Source organism: Mirounga leonina, unplaced genomic scaffold (assembly GCF_011800145.1).
Source record: "Mirounga leonina isolate KUSES-001 unplaced genomic scaffold, KU_Mleo_1.0 Mir_125, whole genome shotgun sequence".
Classification (NCBI taxonomy): Eukaryota; Metazoa; Chordata; class Mammalia; order Carnivora; family Phocidae; genus Mirounga; species Mirounga leonina.
In genome coordinates, this window is record NW_023270305.1 from 80,182,226 (window position 1) to 80,203,616 (window position 21,391).

Below are 21,391 nucleotides of genomic sequence, written 5' to 3' on the forward strand. Positions count from 1 at the left end.
CTCCTACGCTATTGGTGGGAATGCAAGCTGGTGCAGCCACTCTGGAAAACAGTATGGAGGTTCCTTAAAAAGTTGAAAATAGAGCTACCCTACAACCCAGCAATTGCACTACTGGGTATTTACCCCAAAGATACAAATGTAGTAATCCGAAGAGGTAGGTACACCTCAATGTTTATAGTAGCAATGTCTACAATAGCCAAACTATGAAAAGAGCCAAGATGTCCATCAAAAGATGAATGGATAAAGAAGATGTGGCATATATACACAATGGAATATTATGCAGCCATCAAAAAAACCCCCCAAAATCTTGCCATTTGCAATGACATGGATGGAACTAGAGGGTATTATGCTAAGCAAAATAAGTCAATCAGAGAAAGACAAGTATCATATGATCTGACTGATAGGAGGAATCTGAGAAACAAGACAGAGGATCATAGGGGAAGGGAGGAAAAAATGAAACAAGATGAAACCAGAGAGGAAGACAAACCATAAGAGACTCTTAATCTCAGGAAACAAATTGAGGGTTGCTGGAGTGGTGGGGGGTGGGAGGGATGGGGTGGCTGGGTGATGGACACTGGGGAAGGTATGTGCTATGGTGAGTGCTGTGAATTATGTAAGACTGATGAATCACAGACCTGTACCTCTAAAACAAATAATACATTATATGTTAAAAAAAAAAAACATAGTAGTAAGGGAAATATGAAAGGGGGAAATCGAGGGGGGAGACAAACCATGAGAGACTATGGACTCTGAGAAACAAACTAAGGATTCTAGAGCAGAGGGGGTGGGGGGATGGGTTAGCCTGGTGATGGGTATTAAAGAGGGCACGTTCTGCATGGAGCCCTGGGTGTTATACGTAAACAATGAATCATGGAACACTACATCAAAAACTAATGATGTAATGTATGGTGACTAACATAACATAAAATAAAATTTTTAAAAATTGAAGAGAGAGTGGAGCCTGAGAGAGGTGAGCAGAGGACTAGAGGAGGGGTCAGTAAATGGGCCAAGTCCAGATGATGCCTGTATCACACAGCTCTGTTCACGGGTGTATGTATTGCCTATGGCTGCTTTGTGCTACAATGGCTGAGTTGAGTAGTTTGGACAAAAAACATAAGTTCCGCAGTCTGAAATATTTACTATCTGGCACTTTACAGAAAGAGTTTACTAACCCCTGCACTAAAAGCATCAGTGCTAGTTTCGTCCTGAGGCCACTTGTCAATCTAGTTCTTGAGCTTCACTTCTGAAGGACTCACAGGACAAGAAGGAAAAAATCAAAGCCCAGGGCCCACACAGGTAGGAATCTATTAAGAAACTAAATTGAGATCCTAAAAGCCACACCTTCAGGGTAAGAATGAACTAGAAATTAACCTACAATTCCTCCCCTCTCCCCAAGTTTCTATAGGAAAGGTTGCCCTGGCACTAAATGAAGCAGGGAAAATAAAAGGGGAAAAAAAAGTCCTTGAGAACTTGAAGCCACAGGTCTGCTCTCACACATATCCGCAGCCCAGGTTCACAATGCCTCTTTGATGCTGAGAACCCTGAGCCATGAAATGAGTGTAAGGATCCTCAGAGTATTAAAGCCAACAGGGGCCTAACATAAGCATATCCAAATCTGTTCAAAGGAAGACAACTTCATCTTAGACCTCAAAGTATCTCTGCAAAAACTTTTCCAAAGACCATGAGAACTATATTAAAAAAATAACCAAGCATGTAAGAAAAAAAGCACAATGAATGAGAACCAAAGGAAAAAAACAAACATCAGCAAGTAATGCATAAGGCTGAGAATCAATGAGAAATTAGAGCAAATTAGATCAAAACCCAAAGACAGGTAATTATAGGTGTAAGAGCAGAAATAAGTTGGAAAAAAAACAATATAAAATTGAGAGGACAAATAGTAAAGCCAAATTTTGAAAAAAAACAGACCAACACAGCTTTGTTGAGACTGATCAAAGGAAAACGAGCACAAATAACCAGAATCAGAAAAGGAAATGCAGATATCATCACAGATGATGTAAACAATAAAAAGATACTAGGAATATATTATCAAATATTTTAAGTAAATATCTTTGAAAATTGGATGAAATGGACAGATTCTTGGAACACTGTAGTATTCCAACTGTCTCTAGAAACTACTCTAAATTGGCCTATAATCATTAAAGAACATTAGTTAGTAATTAAAAACCTCAGAAAACTCCAGACTGAGATGGTTTTATTAGTGCGTTCCACCAATCACTTCAGGGAAAAATAACTCTAATTTTATGCATAATATAAAAAGAATGATATTCAAGATTGAAGGCTAATTTACCAATGAAAAATCAGTTACTAAAATTCATCTTATTAAAGATTAAAGAAGAAAATGTACAAAACTCTACTAGTAATACAATGGAACTTCCTCATTCCAACTTAAAAAAAAAAGCAAGCAAGCATAATAAATGGTAAAAATAAAGCTTTCCTTTTGCATCACGACATGGCAAAGATACCCACTAATACCACTGACTATCCAACATAATACTCTAAGTCCTACCCAGTGCAGTCAGGTTTTAAAAATGGAAGAAAGAAAAATTAAAACTGTCTTCAGCCATAATGAAGTAACCGGGACTGGATTTACTCTCCCACTATGAACAACTAGAAACTTGGATAAAATACACGAAAAAGGCTTTCAGACATTGGACAACACGCAGTATAAAACTGTGTTCACTGAGAAGGGAAATAAGTGAGGAAAGCTTTATGATTCTCCCAGCTTACTGCCTGAAGACAAGTTTCCAGGGCACAGCACAAAAGAGCACAGAGCCTGGCGGACTCACCAAGTTGAGGAGACAGAAACAGGAGTTCAAGGAGGCCAAGGCAACTAGAATTTGTAGGCAAGAACACTGAATAGAAGGCAGCTGCACCAACAGAAGTACTAATGATCTAGACAGACAGCGTTTCCCTCCAGTCTGTGGTGAAGCACTAATCTGCATTTACATGTGAGGAAAGAACCCAAGACTATGGATATTTCCTATGTTATAATCATGGTGGTAGTTACAAAACTATGTATCTGTCAAAATTAACTGAATTGTACACTTAAAAAAAAAAGTGCATTTTATTCTGTGTAAATTATACATCAATAAAACTTATTTATTTTTTTACAAGATTTTATTTATTTATTTGACAGAGAGAGACACAGCGAAAGAGGGAATACAAGCAGGGGGAGTGGGAGAGGGAGAAGCAGGCTTCCCACCGAGCAGGGAGCCCAATGCAGGGCTCAATCCCAGGACCCTGGGATCATGATCTGAGCCGAAGGCAGACGCTTAATGACTGAGCCATCCAGGCGCCCCAATAAAACTTATTTTAAAAGAAACAAAAGAACTGAAAAAAATATATAAATGTCATTATTCATAGATTACACTATTATACATACATAGAAAATCTACACAAATTTAGAGATGAATTGCTGGAATTAATCAGAGAATTTACAAAAGTCACTGTATGCAAAATCAATTATATTTCTATACACCAAATAGAAAATGAAGTATTTCTAAAAGATATCATCTATGAGAGCATCAAATACACCAAATATCTAATAATAAATTTAAGTAAAGCTGTATAAGATCACTACATTGAAAACTATAAGGAAATTATGAAGATTTAAAGCAACATGTCACAGGCCTTTGACTCTACCACTAATCTGCTTCTTCGAAAGTCCACATAAATGTGCTGAAAGGCCAACGTTAAGTCACATAAAGGGAATCAATTATGCAAACTATTTCCCCTCTAAAGCAAACTTTAGGAAATTAAAAAATTACCTCTAACAATGAAAATATATGAATTTCAATAAGGAAAAAGAAGTTATTGCTTAACCCCAAACTATTTCCCTGTTTCATATTTTAAATTTCATACAGTCTATAATCATTCTTTGTAATACCATAGGAGAAAGAATGACATAATATAAAATATAAGTAACAATTTCACTATCAAACTTTTCCTGCAATGCTTAATAATGGACCTGGCTGATTTGCTCAGAATTTCACACAGAAAAATTCATGCACCATGGATTTGGCCATTATGTATTTGCCATTGTATCTCTTACTTTTTTCCCCTCAACAAAGTAAGTCCTGCCTCAAAATTAGAACAAATCACTTATTATACACCAAACTGGCATGTGAGGAAATAATTAAAACAATTTCTGTCAAAGTACACATTTCAATAATGTGAGTCAAATTATGCTAAAAAAAATTTAAGACAACTGGATAGAAAAATGTCAATTTGTTAAGAATAAAATACTGCTGATTTATTTAAAAAAAGTTAAAGTCTGGGAAGAAAAGGTATGAATTTCCAGAGTAGAAAACCAAATCATGGCTTATGGGACAAGACAACTGTCTTGAAATAAAACAATTACAATAAGAAAACATGTACCTCTCTTCTTTGTTTATTTGGTCACCAAATCCTACTGTATTCACAATGGTCAATTTCAATCGAACATTACTTTCATGGAGTTCATATGTCTGGGCTTTAAGTCTAACATGTGAGTAAAAATGTGAGGATCCATGGTCTTCAAAATTAGTGTTAAACAATGTGTCAATCAGCGTTGATTTTCCAATTCCAGTCTCCCCTGAAAGAAACAAAGGTACATCTTCACAGGTGCAGAGGACAAATGAGAAAAAACTAGAACTCTTAGACTGGTTTCAAGGATCCCAAATATCTCAAACATTCCAAATGCCGAGTTGTCTATGAAAGATATACAAGTTAAGGCTGATCCACTGAGTCATTAGCAGAACATAAAAGTGAGTATGTATGCTAAGTTACTCAGAACTCTGAAGAAAGCACTGAAATGTTTAAAGAACAAAAAAGTTTAAAGCAGTACAGCTAAGAAAAACAAAACTCACAGAATTTAAGTAACTGAAAAAAATCTGCAATCATGATCTCAAATTAATAACATGAGCATCATACTGCTTCCAGGAGTGAAGAGAACACAAGGAATAATTTAGAGGAAGAGTTTGGCACTTACCCACACAGAGAATATTAAAACAGAAGCCTTGCTGAATGGATCTATTGACCAGCTGATCAGGCAAACTCTCAAAACCAACATGGCCAGACATAGTTAAAGAACGAATATTTTCTTTTTTTTGCTAAAGGAAAACAAAGACAATGGCAATAATTTAAAACAATTAATTAAAATTGTTTTAAATTAAATTAAAATTTTTAATTAAAATTAAAAACAAAAAACTTACTAAAATAGGATGTAGGCACATTTGAAAGGATAAATATACTTTACCAAAGAAACTAAAGATTTTATGATCATTAGACCTTCACCAAGATACAACTATATTAAGTAAATTTGTGAGAAACCTGTTTCCAGACCCTGAAAACACATACACATTTCTTATTCTCTTCATTCAAATACTTGATTTCCAAAAATTAGGAAAATACTCATGTAAACTATGGCAGTCATTCACGAAATGGAATGTTTAAAGTTATTACAGATGTTTATGATAAGTATTTAGTAACTTAAATTTTACATTAAAATGTCACATGAAAAAAGTACAATACAAAATTACAGTTTCAGCTCCCAGTAATGGCAGAGTAACTTATGTCAGCTGCTAATAACAATTATAATCTATTCTTCCAAGTCAATGGAGTGCAACCAAAGGCCAACAGACACTGGAAGTCTCTTGGGAGTAGGAACCATGTAAAGTGAGATGCACATTTTCTAGGTCTTTCTGAGGGCATACCCCAGTCACTGCTGCTCAAAGACAGACCTCAGGATGGAAGTGGTAGTCTTACTGGGTTGAGAAGTTGAAAATAAGGGCAGGTAGATCAGCTGAAAATTGAAGAAGAAAATTACAGAAAGGAGGGAGTCCAAAATCTGCAAGTGCACTCCCCTCAAATCTCTGGCTGACTGCTGAACTGCACAAGAAGAGGGGGAACACAAAGAGCCTAGCAAGGGGGAAATGGAAATTGGAAGGAACTATGTAGAGTTTTCAAGAATGCCATCCTGGGAAGCTTGAATTTTAACTCTGTAAGTTAAAGGGGCTTAATAAACATTTCAGGCTTTCCACCAAAAACCTTTATGGACATTTTAGGAGTAAGGATCACATCCCAGGAATCAGAAATGTTCCCTAGCACACAAATGAAATAGACCTGCCCTAACAAAGTGTATATAACCAAGGCTCAACATGAACAATGCAAGAAGCTGGTAATTTACTGCCTGCTAGAACCAAGGTCAACACTCTTCAGAAGAAGAAACCAGAATCCAGCACTGCTATGATGTATCATCCACAACATCTACTATACAATAAAAAATTACTACAGAAGAAGCAGAAAAATGTGATTCACGGTCAGGGGGAAAAAGTCAACAGAAAAAGAAGCTGGTGAACTTCAGAGATGTTTGTATCAGGCTCCAGGGGTCGGATGAATTCCTTCTCCTTCTCCACTTGAAGGAGATCCTGTCAAAAGAACTGCTATTGGATGGAATCAACCTGCTCTCTCCTTTGAATGGTGTCAGAAAGAGAGATACTAAAAAATTCTGACATTGTGTCTTTCTTTTTTTTTTTCCTTCAGTATTCATTGTCAGTCATCAAAAGTTTCTTTTATGGATACATTATACTATAGTGAAATAAATGATTAATTAAATCAAAAAAAAAAAAAAAAAGAAAGTTCTGATAAGAACTTTAAAATAACTATGATAAATATGCTGAAGAAGAAAAAATATCCTCTTTTTCTACAGAAAAAGGAGATAGGTATAATATGTGGCGAATTAGAAGTGAGATATGAAAGCTCTCAACAACAAAAGGCAACAAATGGAATTCCTAGAAGGAAAAATGCAACATCTGAAATAAAAAACATATTGAACAGAATTAACAGCAGATCAAACAATGAAAGGAAAGACTTGTTCAATAGTTATATCCAAGTTAAAGATCTTTATCAATCCAAGCCAATCTCTTATAGAAAAGATAAAACTAATAGAGTCCAAAAAAACTGTGGGACAATATCAAATGGTCTTACATTACCTGTAACTGGAATGCCATATAGAAAAGATGGGGAGAGACTGGGGGAGGGAAGGAAATATCCAAGTGATAGTGACCAAAAATTTTCCAATTTTCTAAACATGAACTAAGAGATCCAAGAATTTTAGCAAACTACAAACAGGAAAAATCCAGAGCAACCCACAACTAGGCACATTAGAACAAAATGTTTCAAAACACAGATAAAGAAAAACTTTATGAGCAACCAAATGTGGGGAGACATACTACACACTAGTGAAACATATAAAATGACTACGGGTTTCTCATAAACAACAACGCAAAGCGTAAGACAACAGAACATCAATAAAATGCAAAAGAAAAAAAATGACAACCTAGAATTCTATATCCAATGAAAATATCGTTCATAAATGAAAGCCAAAGAAAGACATCTTCAGACAAAAAAAAAAAAAAAAAAACTGACATAATTCACTAAGAGCAGACCTATACTATAAGAAATGTTAAAAGTTATTCAAGAGAAAGGGAAATGACATCATATCTACAAAAAGAAATAAAAATTGCCAGAAAGGTAGAAATGTGGGTAATTGTAAGAGAATTTTTTTGTTAGTTTTAATTTCTTGAAAATATGATTGTTTAAAGCAATAACAACAATGTATTGCAGAATTTGTAATCACAGAGAAGCAGAATGTATGACAGTGACAGCACAACACATGGGAAAGGAAATGAAGAGCTACTGTTGTAAGGTTTCTATACTATACATGAAGTATTATAATACTGTTTGAAAATATGTGTGATAAATTAAAGCCTACACCAATTACTATTTTAAGAAAATAAAAGACCAAAGAGATATAGCCAATAAGTCAATAGTTAAGGTGAAATGCAATCATAAAAATATTAATCTAAAAGGCATAGAAAAAAGAAAAATGAAAGAACAAATGGGACAAAGAAAATAGCAGCAAACAGGCAGACTTAAACCTAGCCAAATCTATAATTAAATTAAATGTAAATGGTCTAAACCAGTGATATCCAGCAGAACTTCCTATGATGGTAGAAGTGTTCTACATCTGAGCTGTGCAACAGGAACTCACTAGCCAGCCACATTCAGATACTGAGGACTTCAAATGTGACTAATCCAACTGAGGAACTGATTTTTAAATTTTATTTAACTGATTTAAATTTAAATAGCCTCATGTGGCTAGTGGCTACCATTCTGGACAATGAATGTCTAAACATTTCAGTTAAAAGAAGGAAATCGTCAGACTGGATAAAAGAGCAAGACTCATCTCTATGCTATCAATATAGTAACTGACAATCTGGTTCTAAAATCTGTATGGAAATGTAGGTGATTAAGAACAACTACAACAATTATGCAAAAGAACAAAGTTGAAGGACTTACACTACCCAATGGTAAAGCTACAATCGCCAGGAAGTGTGGTACTGTGACAATCAAATTACCTATATTTGTCTGCTTCATCAAAATTAAAAACTTGTGATCATCAAGGAATATGTAAATCAGATTAAAAGAAAATATTATATATTTGACATATATACATGACAAAGCACTTATATTCAGAATACATGAAGAATTCAAATGATTTAGTAATAACAATCCAGTTTTTAAAAAAATGGGTAAAGACTCAAATAGAACTTCACAAAGAAGATAACAAAATAGCCAGTGAGCAAATGAGAGAGTACTCAACAGTACTGGTTATTAGGGAAATGTGAATTAAAACTACAGTAAGATGGGTGCCTGGGTGGCTCAGTCAGTTAAGCGTCTGCCTTCAGCTCGGGTCATGATCCCAGGGTCCTGGGATCGAGCCCCACATTGGGCTCCCTGCTCAATGGGGAGTCTGCTTCTCCCTCTGCCCCCACCATGCTCTCACCCATTCTCTCTCTCTGTTTCTCAAAAATAAATAAAATCTTAAAAAAAAAAAAACTACAGTAAGATATCACTGAACACCCACCAAAATGGCTAAAATTTAAAAATTTAAAAGGCTGATACATTTGCTGGTGTGAAAGCAAAATGCTTTGGAAAGCCACTTTGGATAACAGGTGGGCAGTTTCTTATAAAGTTAAATACACATTATTATACAACCAAAAAACTCTACCTGTAGATACCCAAGATAAATAAAAATACACATGAATGTTCTTGGCAGCTTTAGTCCAAATAGTTAAAAACCAGAAACAACCCAAATATCCAACAATTGGTGAATGGAGAAATAAAATGTAGTATATCCATACAATGGAATATAAACTACTGATATATGCCACAATATGGGTAAGTCTCAAAAACTAAGTGATGTATTTACTGTGATTTGACTAAAAAAATAAAAGTATATTTTTTCATATATTCTCATATATATGAATATGGATAAAAATCTTTCAAAGGGTAGTGACAGACTATTGAGAGTGGTTATACTGGGAAATGGACTTGGAGGGAGTGGTCTGGGAGGTAGAGGAGATTCACTTTTTACTATATATGGTGGGTAAAATCCTAACATGGACCCCAAGATTGATGGTCCCTCGTGTACCCACACTTTCTATTTTTTTTGATCAAACACTAATCTAGGTGCTACTATGAAGGGATTGTGTAGATGTAATTAAGGTCACAAATCAGTTAACCTGAGAAAGGGAGATTATCCTGGGTGGGCCTGACCTAATCAGGTGAGCCCTTAAAAAGGACTGGGAGCTTCCAGGTGAAAGAGATTTGAAATCTGAAAGGGATTTGACATTTGGGTTCTCCCCTCTTGTATGGATGACAGAGAGCTATAGCGCAAGGACATAAGAATGTTCTCTAGGAGCTGATAGCAACCAGCCATCAAGAAACTGAATCCTGCCAACAGCCTGAAAGAATTTGGAAGAGGAGCCTCAGATAAGAACCTAGCCAGCCAAGATCCTGAGTGAGACCCTGAGCAGAGAAGCCAGCTGTGCTGGCCTGACTTTCTAACCTACAAAACAATAAGCCAATAAATAGGTGTTATTTTAAGAAGCTAAATTCTGTCAATTTGTTACAGGGCAATAGAAAACTAGTACACTATATTCTTCTCTTTTCTACCTTTTGAATACCTTTTAGTCATGTAAGTATGTTGTCTTTATTATTAAGAGAGAAGAAACACCATGCTTCCCAGTCATGAAAGTATTCAAGAAGATTAGAGTAATACTTGTTAGTTTTTATCTGATAAGCACATGCTTATCAGATAAAAGTCGAACTAAATGATCTATAGAATCCCTTCTAGTTCTAAAGCTATAAGATTTTAGGGTCATGTTAAAAGAAGCTTTTCAAAAATGAAGAAGAGGGGCCAGAGAAAATGAGGATTAAGCAATGACCATTCAGTGGATTAGTCACTAAAGTATTAGTGACTGTGACAGCAGTTTCAGCAGAGCAATGTGTTAGAAAGCAGATAAAGAGTAATTCCAAAGGTCTGCAAGGTGATAAAATAAAGATGGGGCAGACTATTATTACCAAAGAGTGAAAAAAAGATAAAAAGGATGGTAGTTTGGTGGTCAAACTACAATTTATCAAAACCATGGAGCCTTTAGCATGTGTGAAGGAAGAGGGAAAAACAAGAGGCTTAATGAGCACAAAACTAAGAAAATCATTTAATCTTATTGAATTATCCATGCTTGTATTTGCGGTTTGTTTTTTTTTTTAAGATTTTATTTATTTATTTGACAGAGAGAGAGAGAGCACAAGCAGGGGGAGCAGCAGAGGGAGAGAGAAAAGCAGGCTCTCCGCTGAGCAGGGAGCCCAATGCAGGGCTCAGTCTCAGGACCCTGGGATCATGACCTGAGCCAAGGCAGATGCTTAACCTGTATTTGAGATTTTCTACTTAAAGAATCATTAACTCACCTTTCACCAAGTTAAATTTACTCCTGTTTTTAAATATAAATTTTAGTATGAATTACCAAAACACATCTCTCCTATGCAGGCACACTTAGAAGAACCTTTAAGGGCTGATCTCGCACTCAGGAAGGCATCTGACAGGGCCATCCAGCGACTTTCTACACTCTGTCATTAAAGGAGTTCTCTCCATCCACCAAGTTCTGCAAGTATGCCCAGCAAAAGCAGTGCTAGTCTTCCTACTGAATGCTGTGGAAGCAGTTAAGAGTTTTAATTTGCTTCATGGTCCCATAAGAAAGAGACACTGAAAACACTCAATAATTATTCAATCCATTATTGATTTTTAATTTCAATCAACATAAAAGTTAATTTATATTCAAGGTACAAACAAAAGTCTTTCAGGTCTCTGAGTAGTTACTTTGAAATCCGAGAGGTATGCAGAGTACAATATGGATCTATTTAAAAGATATACTCACTTTCTGTTCATCATCAGATACTTGTGAGGACAGACAAGTTGTTTTTGTTGGCATGTGAGACTGATAGAGCTGAAAAAGAAAAAAAATAAATAAAACAGATATTACTCCAGAAAACCTTATATCTAAATAACATATCTATGTTAAAGAGGAATTCTAATATTATCATTATCACCAAGTTTTGACTTGCAATCTATACAACTGACTCATGCTTAAAACATGGTTTTCCTGCTGGATAAATATATGCAAAAGTAAATAATATATAATATTCAACATATAATTTACAATCAACATACTTACCCAAATATTCAAAAATTCTATAAAAGAGTAAACTCCCATTTACATCCAGGAAGACAAAGAACATTACTTTTATTTAGAAGACTTTACAGTGGGAACCAGAAAAGACCCCGGATAGCCAAAGGAATGTTGAAAAAGAAAACCGAAGCTGGAGGCATCAGAGTTCCACACTTCAAGCCATATTACAAAGCTGTAATCATCAAGAAGGTATGGTACTGGCATAAAAACAGACACAGAGATCAATGGAACACAACAGAGAACCCAGAAATGGACCCTCAACTCTGTAGTCAACTAATCTTCAACAAGGCAGGAAAGAATATCCAATGGATAAAAGACAGTCTCTTCAACAAATGGTGTTGGGAAAATTAGACCATGACATGCAAAAGAATGAAACTGGACCATTTTCTTACAACATACACAAAAATAAACTCAAAATGGATGAAAAACCTAAATTTGAGACATGAACCCATCAAAATCCTAGAGGAGAACACAGGCAGCAATCTCTTTGACCTAAGCCACACCAACTTCTTATTAGACATGTCTTCAAAGCCAAGGGAAACAAAGCAAAAATAAACTACTGGAACTTCATCAAGATAAAAAGCTTTTGCATAGCAAAGGAAACAGTTGACAAAACTAAAAGGTGGGCGCCTGGGTGGCTCAGTTGGTTAAGCGACTGCCTTCGGCTCAGGTCATGATCCCGGAGTCCCTGGATCGAGTCCCACATCGGGCTCCCTGCTCGGCAGGGAGTCTGCTTCTCCCTCTGACCCTCCCCCCTCTCATGTGCTCTCTCTCTCAAATAAATAAATAAATAAAAATCTTAAAAAAAAAAAACAAAACTAAAAGGTAACCTATGGAATGGGAGAAGATATTTGCAAATGTCTTATCAGATAAAGGGCTAGTATACAAGATCCATTAAAGAACTTATCAAACTCAACACCCAAAAAAACCAAAAAATCCAGTCAGGAAACGGGCATTAGACATGAACAGACATTTCTCCAAAGAAGACATAAAAATGGCCAACAGACACATGAAAAAATGCTCCACATCACTCAGCATCAGGAAAATATAAATCAAAACCACCTGACAGGTGTGAAATACCACCTCACACCAGTCAGAATGGCTAAAATGAACAACTGAGAAAACACCAGATGTTGGCGAGGATGCAGAGAAAGGGGAACCCTCTTATACCATTGGTGGGAATGCAAACTGGTGCAGCCACTCTGAAAAACAGTATGGAGGTTCCTCAAAAAGCTACAAACAGAGGTACCTTATGACCCAGCAATTACACTACTAGGTATTTATCCAAAGGATACAAACATAGTGATTCAAAGGGGCACATGCACCCCAATATTTATAGCAGCAATGTCCACAATAGCCAAACTATGGAAAGAGCCCAGATGTCTATCGACAGATGAATGGATAAACAATATATATACACATATACATAAGATGTGATGTATGTGTGTGATGTGTGTGTGTGTATATATATATACACATTGTGGGTATATATATATATATATACACACAGACATGGATGGAACTAGAAGGTATTTTGCTAAATGAAGTAAGTCAATCAGAGAAAGACAATTATCATATGATTTCATTCATACTTAGAATTTAAGAAACAAAACAGAGGAGCATGGAGGAGGGAGGGAAAAATAAAATAAGACATAATCGGAGAGGGAGACAAACTATAAGAGACTCTTAACCATAGGAAACAAACAGGGTTGATGGAGGGGAGGATGGAGTAACTAACTGGGTGTTGGTCTTTAAGGAGGACACTTGATGGAATGAGCACTGGTTGTTAGAGGCAACTGATGAATCACTAAATTCTACCTCTGAAACTAATAATAAACTATATGTTAATTAATTGAATTGAAATTAAAAATTAAAAAAACAAAAGACAGGATTAAAAAGGGAAAATGAGCTATTTCACTAAAAAAATATTCTAGGAGCCAAGAAGATACTCAAAATTAGGTATATTCCCCAGAAGAATGCCAGGGTAAATACAAATGTTAATGATCCAATTTCAGTAGAGTTAGGAAAACAGGTATTTAAAAATTTGAACAAGTCCCTTAGTTATCCAATTAAAATAGAAATAATTATCATTTATAGGGTTCCTGTTATATGCCAATCATTACATAGCTCATTAAGTACATATTCTTATTTAAGTACATTTCTTATTTTCTGAGCTATACATATTCTCATTCTGACCAGCCTACATGAGAAAATTAGGATTCTGAAAGGTTAAAGAACATAACCCAAATCATAAAAGCCAATAAGCTGTAGACACAGGTCTGATCTGCCTGCAAAGCTGATGTTCCTTCCACTACTGTCCCAAGCTACAAACCAAACAAATATTCAGTTTGCAACAGTGAGGAATGGGGGAAGAGAAGTAAAAGAGAAGTGGGAATTTCAAAGCAATGCTGCCTCAAAAGTTGCTATCCTACTTTTCAGTGCAGCACAAGATACTAAAGAAATGTGGCATTTTTTAAAAAGTAGCATTCATATGCATGTAGTAAGAAAAATGTAAACAGTGCCAGTAAGAAAACAGTGCAAAATAAGTTCCTCTCCTACCCTTGATTTACTAGTACCTCAGCAGACCTATGTATCCTTTGCAGAGACAGACCATGCATGTATGAGTATATGTGAATATGCAGGTGTCTTAATTTATAAAAATGGTAGTGGCCTATTGCTCTGCATTGTGATGTTTCCCCTTAATCTCTCACGGAGACTGTTTCACTGTTATGCAGATCTACTTCATTCCTTCAGTAGTATAGTATTGTTTTATATATGACAATATATGTGGATCTCTTATCTTTCTTTAAGCAGTCCCTAGTCTTTAATTACAATAAACTATGCTTCAATGAACAGCTTTGACCACATGTATGATGAAAGGGAGAACCTTACCACTGCAGCAAGAGAGTAGTGCTTTTGGCACCTTCAAGTGCTCCCCCACCATACACACACACACACTGGGATTGTGAATGCAATCTCACAGATACACAGGTATGTATCATGACTGGATTTTATAGAATACTAACAACAATCTCCCTCTGTACATTCTGGGTAATAGAAGCTATTGAAGCTGGCCTTGTGACTTAATCACTACATATACAGTGTTTCCAAATCCTGAGTACCTAATTGAACACATTGTTTCAACATGAAATGACTCTTGTCAATTGGAAGATGTCCTTTATATAAAGCACACAACAAAAATTCTGTGATGAACACTTAGGTACTGGCTGTATTTTCACAATTTAAAAAAGTGAAAAACACATAAGCACATCAAATTGGCTTAAGGTTTTGTTTTTTGTTTTTAACTATATATACTTCACCTTACTCCCCCCAGCCAGCTCCCTTGCCCCCAGTCATTGTCTGACATGTAGGCAGTAGCTCCTGTCCCTCTCTATGCCAGAAGAGAAAAGTGAGAGCTAAGGGAAAAGAGCAGTGGTAGTTATGGAAATGTGGAGAAAGAGATCATTACAGGCCAGAGCAGTTTTCAGAGAAGACAATGATACTGCAATGAGTCAGGAAAAGTGGCATATATAGCAAGAGAGAAGATGGCATTTAGGGTAGAAAAAAAAAAATCCCTGAGTACCAGAGGGAGGCAGAATTCAGTATTTGGAGAAAGAAAATAGTGAATATAAGAGTTCGGTGCCGTAAAAAAAAGTTCATTGGTCTCCTGCTGTAGTTATGAATGAGGTTATAAATGAGGCTGAGAAAATGATTAGGTACAACAGATGAGTTAGGTGATTGAGGAATTTTGAAGTGTCCATCTCAAGAGTCTGAAAATAACTGTTTGGGGGCCCTGTTCAGAGCCTTGCCTTAGATAAACTGAGTAAGAGAGAAGAATATTCCATGCCTAGTGCTACTTCCTGATGTCAAAAAAATTATGGTTAAGAAAGTAGCTTCACAGTTTTAATATAATGACTAGCATATTTTTGTTAAATACTTGCTTAGTAAGCAATGTGGTTGATAAGTAAAATTTGCTTACGGGCGCCTGGGTGGCTCAGTTGTTAAGCATCTGCCTTTGGCTCAGGTCCCAGCGTAGGGCTCCCTGCTCAGTGGGAAGCCTGCTTCTCCCTCTCCCACTCCCCCAGCTTGTATTCCCTCTCTCGCTGTGTCTCTCTCTGTCAAATAAATAAATAAAATCTTAAAAAAAAAAAAAATTGCTTAAGAAACAGGATAGGTTTTGTATTAGTTCATCACTAAATTTTGACTAATAAAACCTAGGTTATATTTCTGTCATTTATATATGTTCATTTCAAAGATCTGCTTTTGATTGTTCATTTCCTGTGTTTCTGAATACCTGCCCAAAAAAGTCTACTTAATATCTCTGTGGATAAATGTTTTGATCAGGAAGTATGAATGAGTCACATAGAAGTATTAAAAATAGTTGTTTTTAATTTTTCCCCTGCCACTACCTGACTAGTCGAATTTCCAAAACAAGTTTTAGAATAAAGTTTTTAACAAATTAACAAGATATTATTGAAGGTAAAATAACAAAGGGACAAGAGCTGACCAAGTCCCTCTAGTGGCAAACCCTAAATTAAAAAAAAAAAAAAAAAAAATTGGAAGTGGAATTCCAGTCTGCAGTATCAATGATCACTTACTATGTGTAAATCACTGTGCCTGGTACTGGGGTCTCAGGAGGAGTAAGACAGAGCCCTTGATCTTAAGAACCTGCCTCAGAGAAACACAAAGTCATTGATCAATCTCATTCCAAGGAAGACTAACAAAATCACCACCTACACTTGATTAGTGTTTGCTTTTTCTATAGTTTTTACTTTATTTTAAATACATATACATATCATACACAAACATATATATATTTAAATCTATACACACATTACCTACAGGGGGAAAAAAATACAGTACCTTTAACTCCTGGCAAACTCTAACACACTTTTCTTAAGTTGTAATATATAATGAATCATAGAAAAAAGTGCCATAACATTTTGGGGTAGCTGGAGGAAGAGATGGGTGCTCTACTTTCTACAAAATTTCATTTTGGGGAGTATGGGAAATACAACATAGGTGGCACACAATTTGTTCTGGGGTCCTTTGGGAGACATACAGTAGATGACCTTTTTCCTATCAGCCAATTATGGGAAACATTTGGTGATTCTTTCACAATAGGACCTCAGATAACAAGTTTCCTTACTTGTAAACATTCTTGAAACTGCCCCTCTCTCTAGGTATAACAATGAGCCTTAAAGGAACAGAAATGTGACTTGGCTTTACCATAGTTTCATTTTAACTTTACTGTCCCACAATTTTTTTCTTTATAAAATTAATCCAAGAAATAGAACCAAAGTTTTCAAATTGTTCCCTGCTGTTCCCTAGAGTTAAGAGGGGGGAAAAAAAAAAGTAAGAGAATGAAAAGCAGAGAGTGGTCAAAATAATTACCTGGGTCTATTTTATGGGTTTCAAGATGACAGAGTTCTTTGGCTTAAAATAATACTTTGAAAGATTCCACAAACTCATTATTTAAAATCATTTTATTAACTCTTCAGGTTAAGGAAACTTTAAAATAAAGAGTCTTGATCTAAACTTTTACTAAAAACAAGTAATAACATTACCTGATTCTAGAAGTGGATGCTAATTACAACCCAGGGAAAAAAAGAAAGAATTCAACTGAAACCAGTAAGACTGGATAGTGTAAGGCAAAGCAACACAGCAGCCTCCTGTGTCCTGCCTGCATCTCCCCCAGGGCAGTCTCAGTTTAGGGCAGCTTGGGATAGTCAAAGTCCCATCAAAATATCACCTTAATGTTACCATCATCTCCAATAAATATAAAAATTAGAGGATAACTACAAAGTCTAATATTCAGCCTCAAAAGATCAGGACATGGAAATTCTTGAGAGTGGTTCATGTACTAAAGAGTTAGGGGTATCAAGCTTAACAAAAGCTTACAGTAATAGAAGGCTGCTTAAAATAATAAATGCAATTTATTTTGAAATTACTTTCCTCCCTTTAATTAGAAATGGGAGTCTTTTATGTTTATTATAGGGAAAAATACCATTTCTAATTATGTCATTTTTTAATAACACTGCAACGAACATCCCTCTTGTGGTACACTACTTAGATCTCCCGTCTAGCAAGAACTTGCCCTTTGATTACAAAGAATGAAGCTGGCTGACAGCCTCCAGCTGCGGAGCCTTCAGGATCTGCACAGTATTCCACCGGAGACCATTCCTCCCTGGCAGCCCCTAGCCCAGGACTGAGCACAGTGAGGGTGTCAGGGCCTGGCCCCTTCTGTGCTAGGTGGGCAGCCCTAACAGTCAGTGCGAGAGCTCTCTACTGGGTTGGCCCAGACTCTGCCAGACCTGCATGGCCTCTGAGGCTCTCTCCACCAGGTTCTAGCTTTCCAGCTTCTTATCACAGCTATCTGCAACTGCATCAGAGCTTGAAGGCTTTTCCTTTCCAGTCCTGCTTCCTCCCCCTTTCTCTTTCATAGGCATTACCTCCCCTCCCTACCTCCTACCCCCAATCTACCTCTAACACTCCTAACTTCAGCATCTGCTTCCTGGAGGATCCAAAGGGATATACCTGTATAAGCAACAATCATTTTGTACATTTGATAATTTCCTCATGATAAATTCCTAGAATATAATTACTGGTCAAAGGTATGAACATATTGCCAAACTGCCCCTCAAAAAGGCTATACCTGTTCACATTTAGTATGTTCAAAAAAAACCCCCAAAAACAAAAAAACAAAATTTGTATGTTCATTTCATTATGTAGTCAGCAATACAGGATATTAACACTTTTTAAGTGTCTGTCAATTTGATAGGCAAACACTGACATCTTAATTTGATATCCAGTATTTCAAACATTTTTTTCAGCATATTTTCATAAGTCGTCAGTTCATGTTTTCCCCCATTTGCCTATCAGGGTATCCCTTTTTTGCTCCTCTTATTTACAAAAGCTGTTGGATATAACTCTGTGCTTGTCATGTGTATTACAAATATCTTCTCCTGATCTGTCACTGATCTTTTCAATTTTCATAGAGCCTAATCTATCAATCCTTTCCTTTATGGTTTCTTCCAAAAATGTAAAGATTAAAAAATCTTTTCACACCCTGAGGCTTAAAAAAATGCATCTAAATTTTTTCCAAGTTCTTTTAGGGTTTCATGTCTTACACATAAGTTTTCAAGCCTTCTAAAAATTACCTTCTAGCACTGTGTGAGTCAAGGCAATCTGACTTTTTCCCAACATCCTTAGCCTACTTCTCCATAAAGGGACAGCAAAGTATATTCAAACATCCATAGTCTGTTTTAGGGAAATGAATCCCCAGGGAAAAATTAGAATTGCATGAATGGACTAGAGAGGCCAATCTGACACAGTGAGGAGAAATTACTGAAGGACTAGGGCTGCCTAGCAAGAGTGGAAGGATTCAGCTACTGCCCCCCACCCCGTGGGGGGGTTTAAACAGTGACACAGTCATCAACTAGGCAAACAGTAGAGTCAATTCCTGCACTGAGTGGGAAGCAAAAATAATGATCTTCTGGGACACCTGGGTGGCTCAGTCAGTTAAGCGTCTGCCTTCAGCTCAGGTCATGATCCCAGGGTCCTGGGATCGAGTCCCGCATCGGGCTCCCTGCTCTGCGGGGAGCCTGCTTCTCCCTCTGCCTCTGCCTCTCTCTCTCTCTATCTCTCATGAATAAATAAATAAAATCTTTAAAAATAATAATAATAATAATGATCTTCTAAGGTCTCTTTCAACTCAATTTTATGACTGCATACCTATGAGCGAGCAATGAGGAAAAAGTATGTGATGTGTTGGAGAATGAATAATGAGTCACGGAAACTGCATGCTCAGACAAAGGGAAGTAAGGAAAGGCACAACAAAACTGCTAGTTGATGTGAAAAGACTTCTTGGAACTGCATCTCAAGGCTTACTTAAATGAAAAGTAGACAGCTTGAATTCCTGGGAGAGGGAGTATGTTCCATGCAGACTAGGTGATAAAAAAGCCAATCAAATTTTAAGTCATTTATTTAACCCAGAAAAAGCAAATGGGAAAAGGAGCTGAAAAAGGCGGGAAGGCAGAAGAAACTCATTAAAAAGACTTAAAATCGACAAGGAATACCTGAGGAAAAAAGAATACTGAGGAATCAGTGTGAAGACTATCAATACACAACTGCTTTTTATTTGTTCCACAAATACACACAATACTTAACTAAAAGGCCTTCCATTTCCAGGACATAATAACAAACGTCAGGTATTGAGGATCAAAAATGAATAAGTCAAAATATCCCTGCAATTTAAATTTTAGTACAGTGAGAAAACAGTCTTTCAACTTATGGACAGGACACAACAGTAGCTCAGGGTATAATGAACCCTGCATGGTCAGAAAAGACACTGCCAAGAAAAGGCTTGAGCAAAGACTTGAAAGAGAAATACAAATATTCCTAGCAAATGGGAAAAGAAAGTAGAGGAACTGATGTGTGCAAAACATGCAAGTATACTTGGAATGGTTGGAAAACAGCAGGTGGAATGGTTGGAAAACAGCAGTAAGCTCATTATCATTTAAGCCTAAAGAGGCTTAAGGTTAAGTGCAAGGAGGACACAAAAGGTGAGCCTGGACAAGGCAAGAGGGGGCTGGACATCCACTCTGCCTTAGAGTGAAGCCCTGCCCACCTTCAAGTGTCTTGACCTAAGGTAATTTGGTAGATATTACTGTGAGGCAGGAAAGAAATGAGATAAATCAGCACAGGTCTGATGAAACTTTGGAAATACTGAGTTTAAGGTTCTCATGGGCACTCTGGATCCCCCACGGAGAGTCTAATCACCCAAATCTTTAGTCAAGTATATAATTAATCTAGGGTAATTTTTACATGATTATTAAAAATACAGTGGTAATTCCCATTTCTCTTGAAGTTTCCACTGATTCTCTAAGACTGGAATTCATCCATATTGGTAATTCTACATTTTAGAGCACTAAAAACTTAGCCTAAGTCACTTACCCAGTCAGGCTTACTTTTTAGACTGAACATAGTTAATGCTGTATTACTACTAACAGGCTGCAGTTTAGAAGGTAGTTTCCATTTTTATAAGTCAGAAAAAGAAATGTTTAAAAAAAAAGGGAAAAGTTGCATATAAGTCTACATTGAAATACTGACTATGGGCAATATTATTACAAAAATTGGAAGCAATAATTATGAAAATTAAGAGAAATGATATGATGTGATATTAAGTGGCAAAATAAGAATTTAAGACTGTATTGACACCATGGTTACAAGTTATTTACGCATATGAACAAGCATATACAGAGTCTGACTCTTTTTTTCTTGATATCCATTATCACTTAAGTGAATTTTTTTTAAAGATTTTATTTATTTATTTGACAGAGAGAGAGGCAGCGAGAGAGGGAACATAAGCAGGGGGAGTGGGAGAGGGAGAAGCAGGCTTCCCGCTGAGCAGGGAGCCCGATTCGGGGCTCAATCCCAAGACCCCAGGATCATGACCTGAGTCGAAGACAGACGCTTAACGACTGAGCCACCCAGGCGCCCCTTCACTTATGTGAATTTAACAAAGACTAAAAGAAAAAAAGAAATAAGTATTTTTCAAATATCTATAAAAATGCATTTATTCAACAGGTATGTATTGAATGACTACTATGTTCGAGGAACTGTCTTAGGTACAGGGGAAGTATAACTTAACAAAATAGAAAAAAGTCCTGGCCATCAGGAAGCTTCCATTCCAGTTAGGGGAAGACAGGCATAAAGCATATGCTATGAAAATAGGTTCCACCCTACAAGGGGTGTCCATTAATGACAGTAAACCTTGAAACAAAGCTCCCACAAAT

The 21,391-nt window shown here is 36.4% G+C and overlaps 1 protein-coding gene across 7 annotated transcripts in view; it reads right to left on the bottom strand.

The window, feature by feature from the left end:
• Window positions 1–21,391, bottom strand: part of SEPTIN10 (septin 10) — a 123,980-nt gene that overhangs the window by 89,161 nt on the left and 13,428 nt on the right. For 4 of the 7 annotated variants that reach the window (XM_035001932.1, XM_035001937.1, XM_035001938.1 and 1 more), the window contains exons 2-4: window positions 11,283–11,351; window positions 4,991–5,111; window positions 4,399–4,594 (exon numbers count right to left, since the gene is read on the bottom strand). In XM_035001932.1, the coding sequence (XP_034857823.1) occupies window positions 4,399–4,594; window positions 4,991–5,111; window positions 11,283–11,351 (386 nt within the window). Of the gene's footprint in view, window positions 1–4,398; window positions 4,595–4,990; window positions 5,112–10,871; window positions 11,056–11,282; window positions 11,352–15,573; window positions 15,592–21,391 lie in introns of those variants that run through there. The other 3 variants (XM_035001934.1, XM_035001936.1, XM_035001939.1) reach the window with 3 other exon arrangements.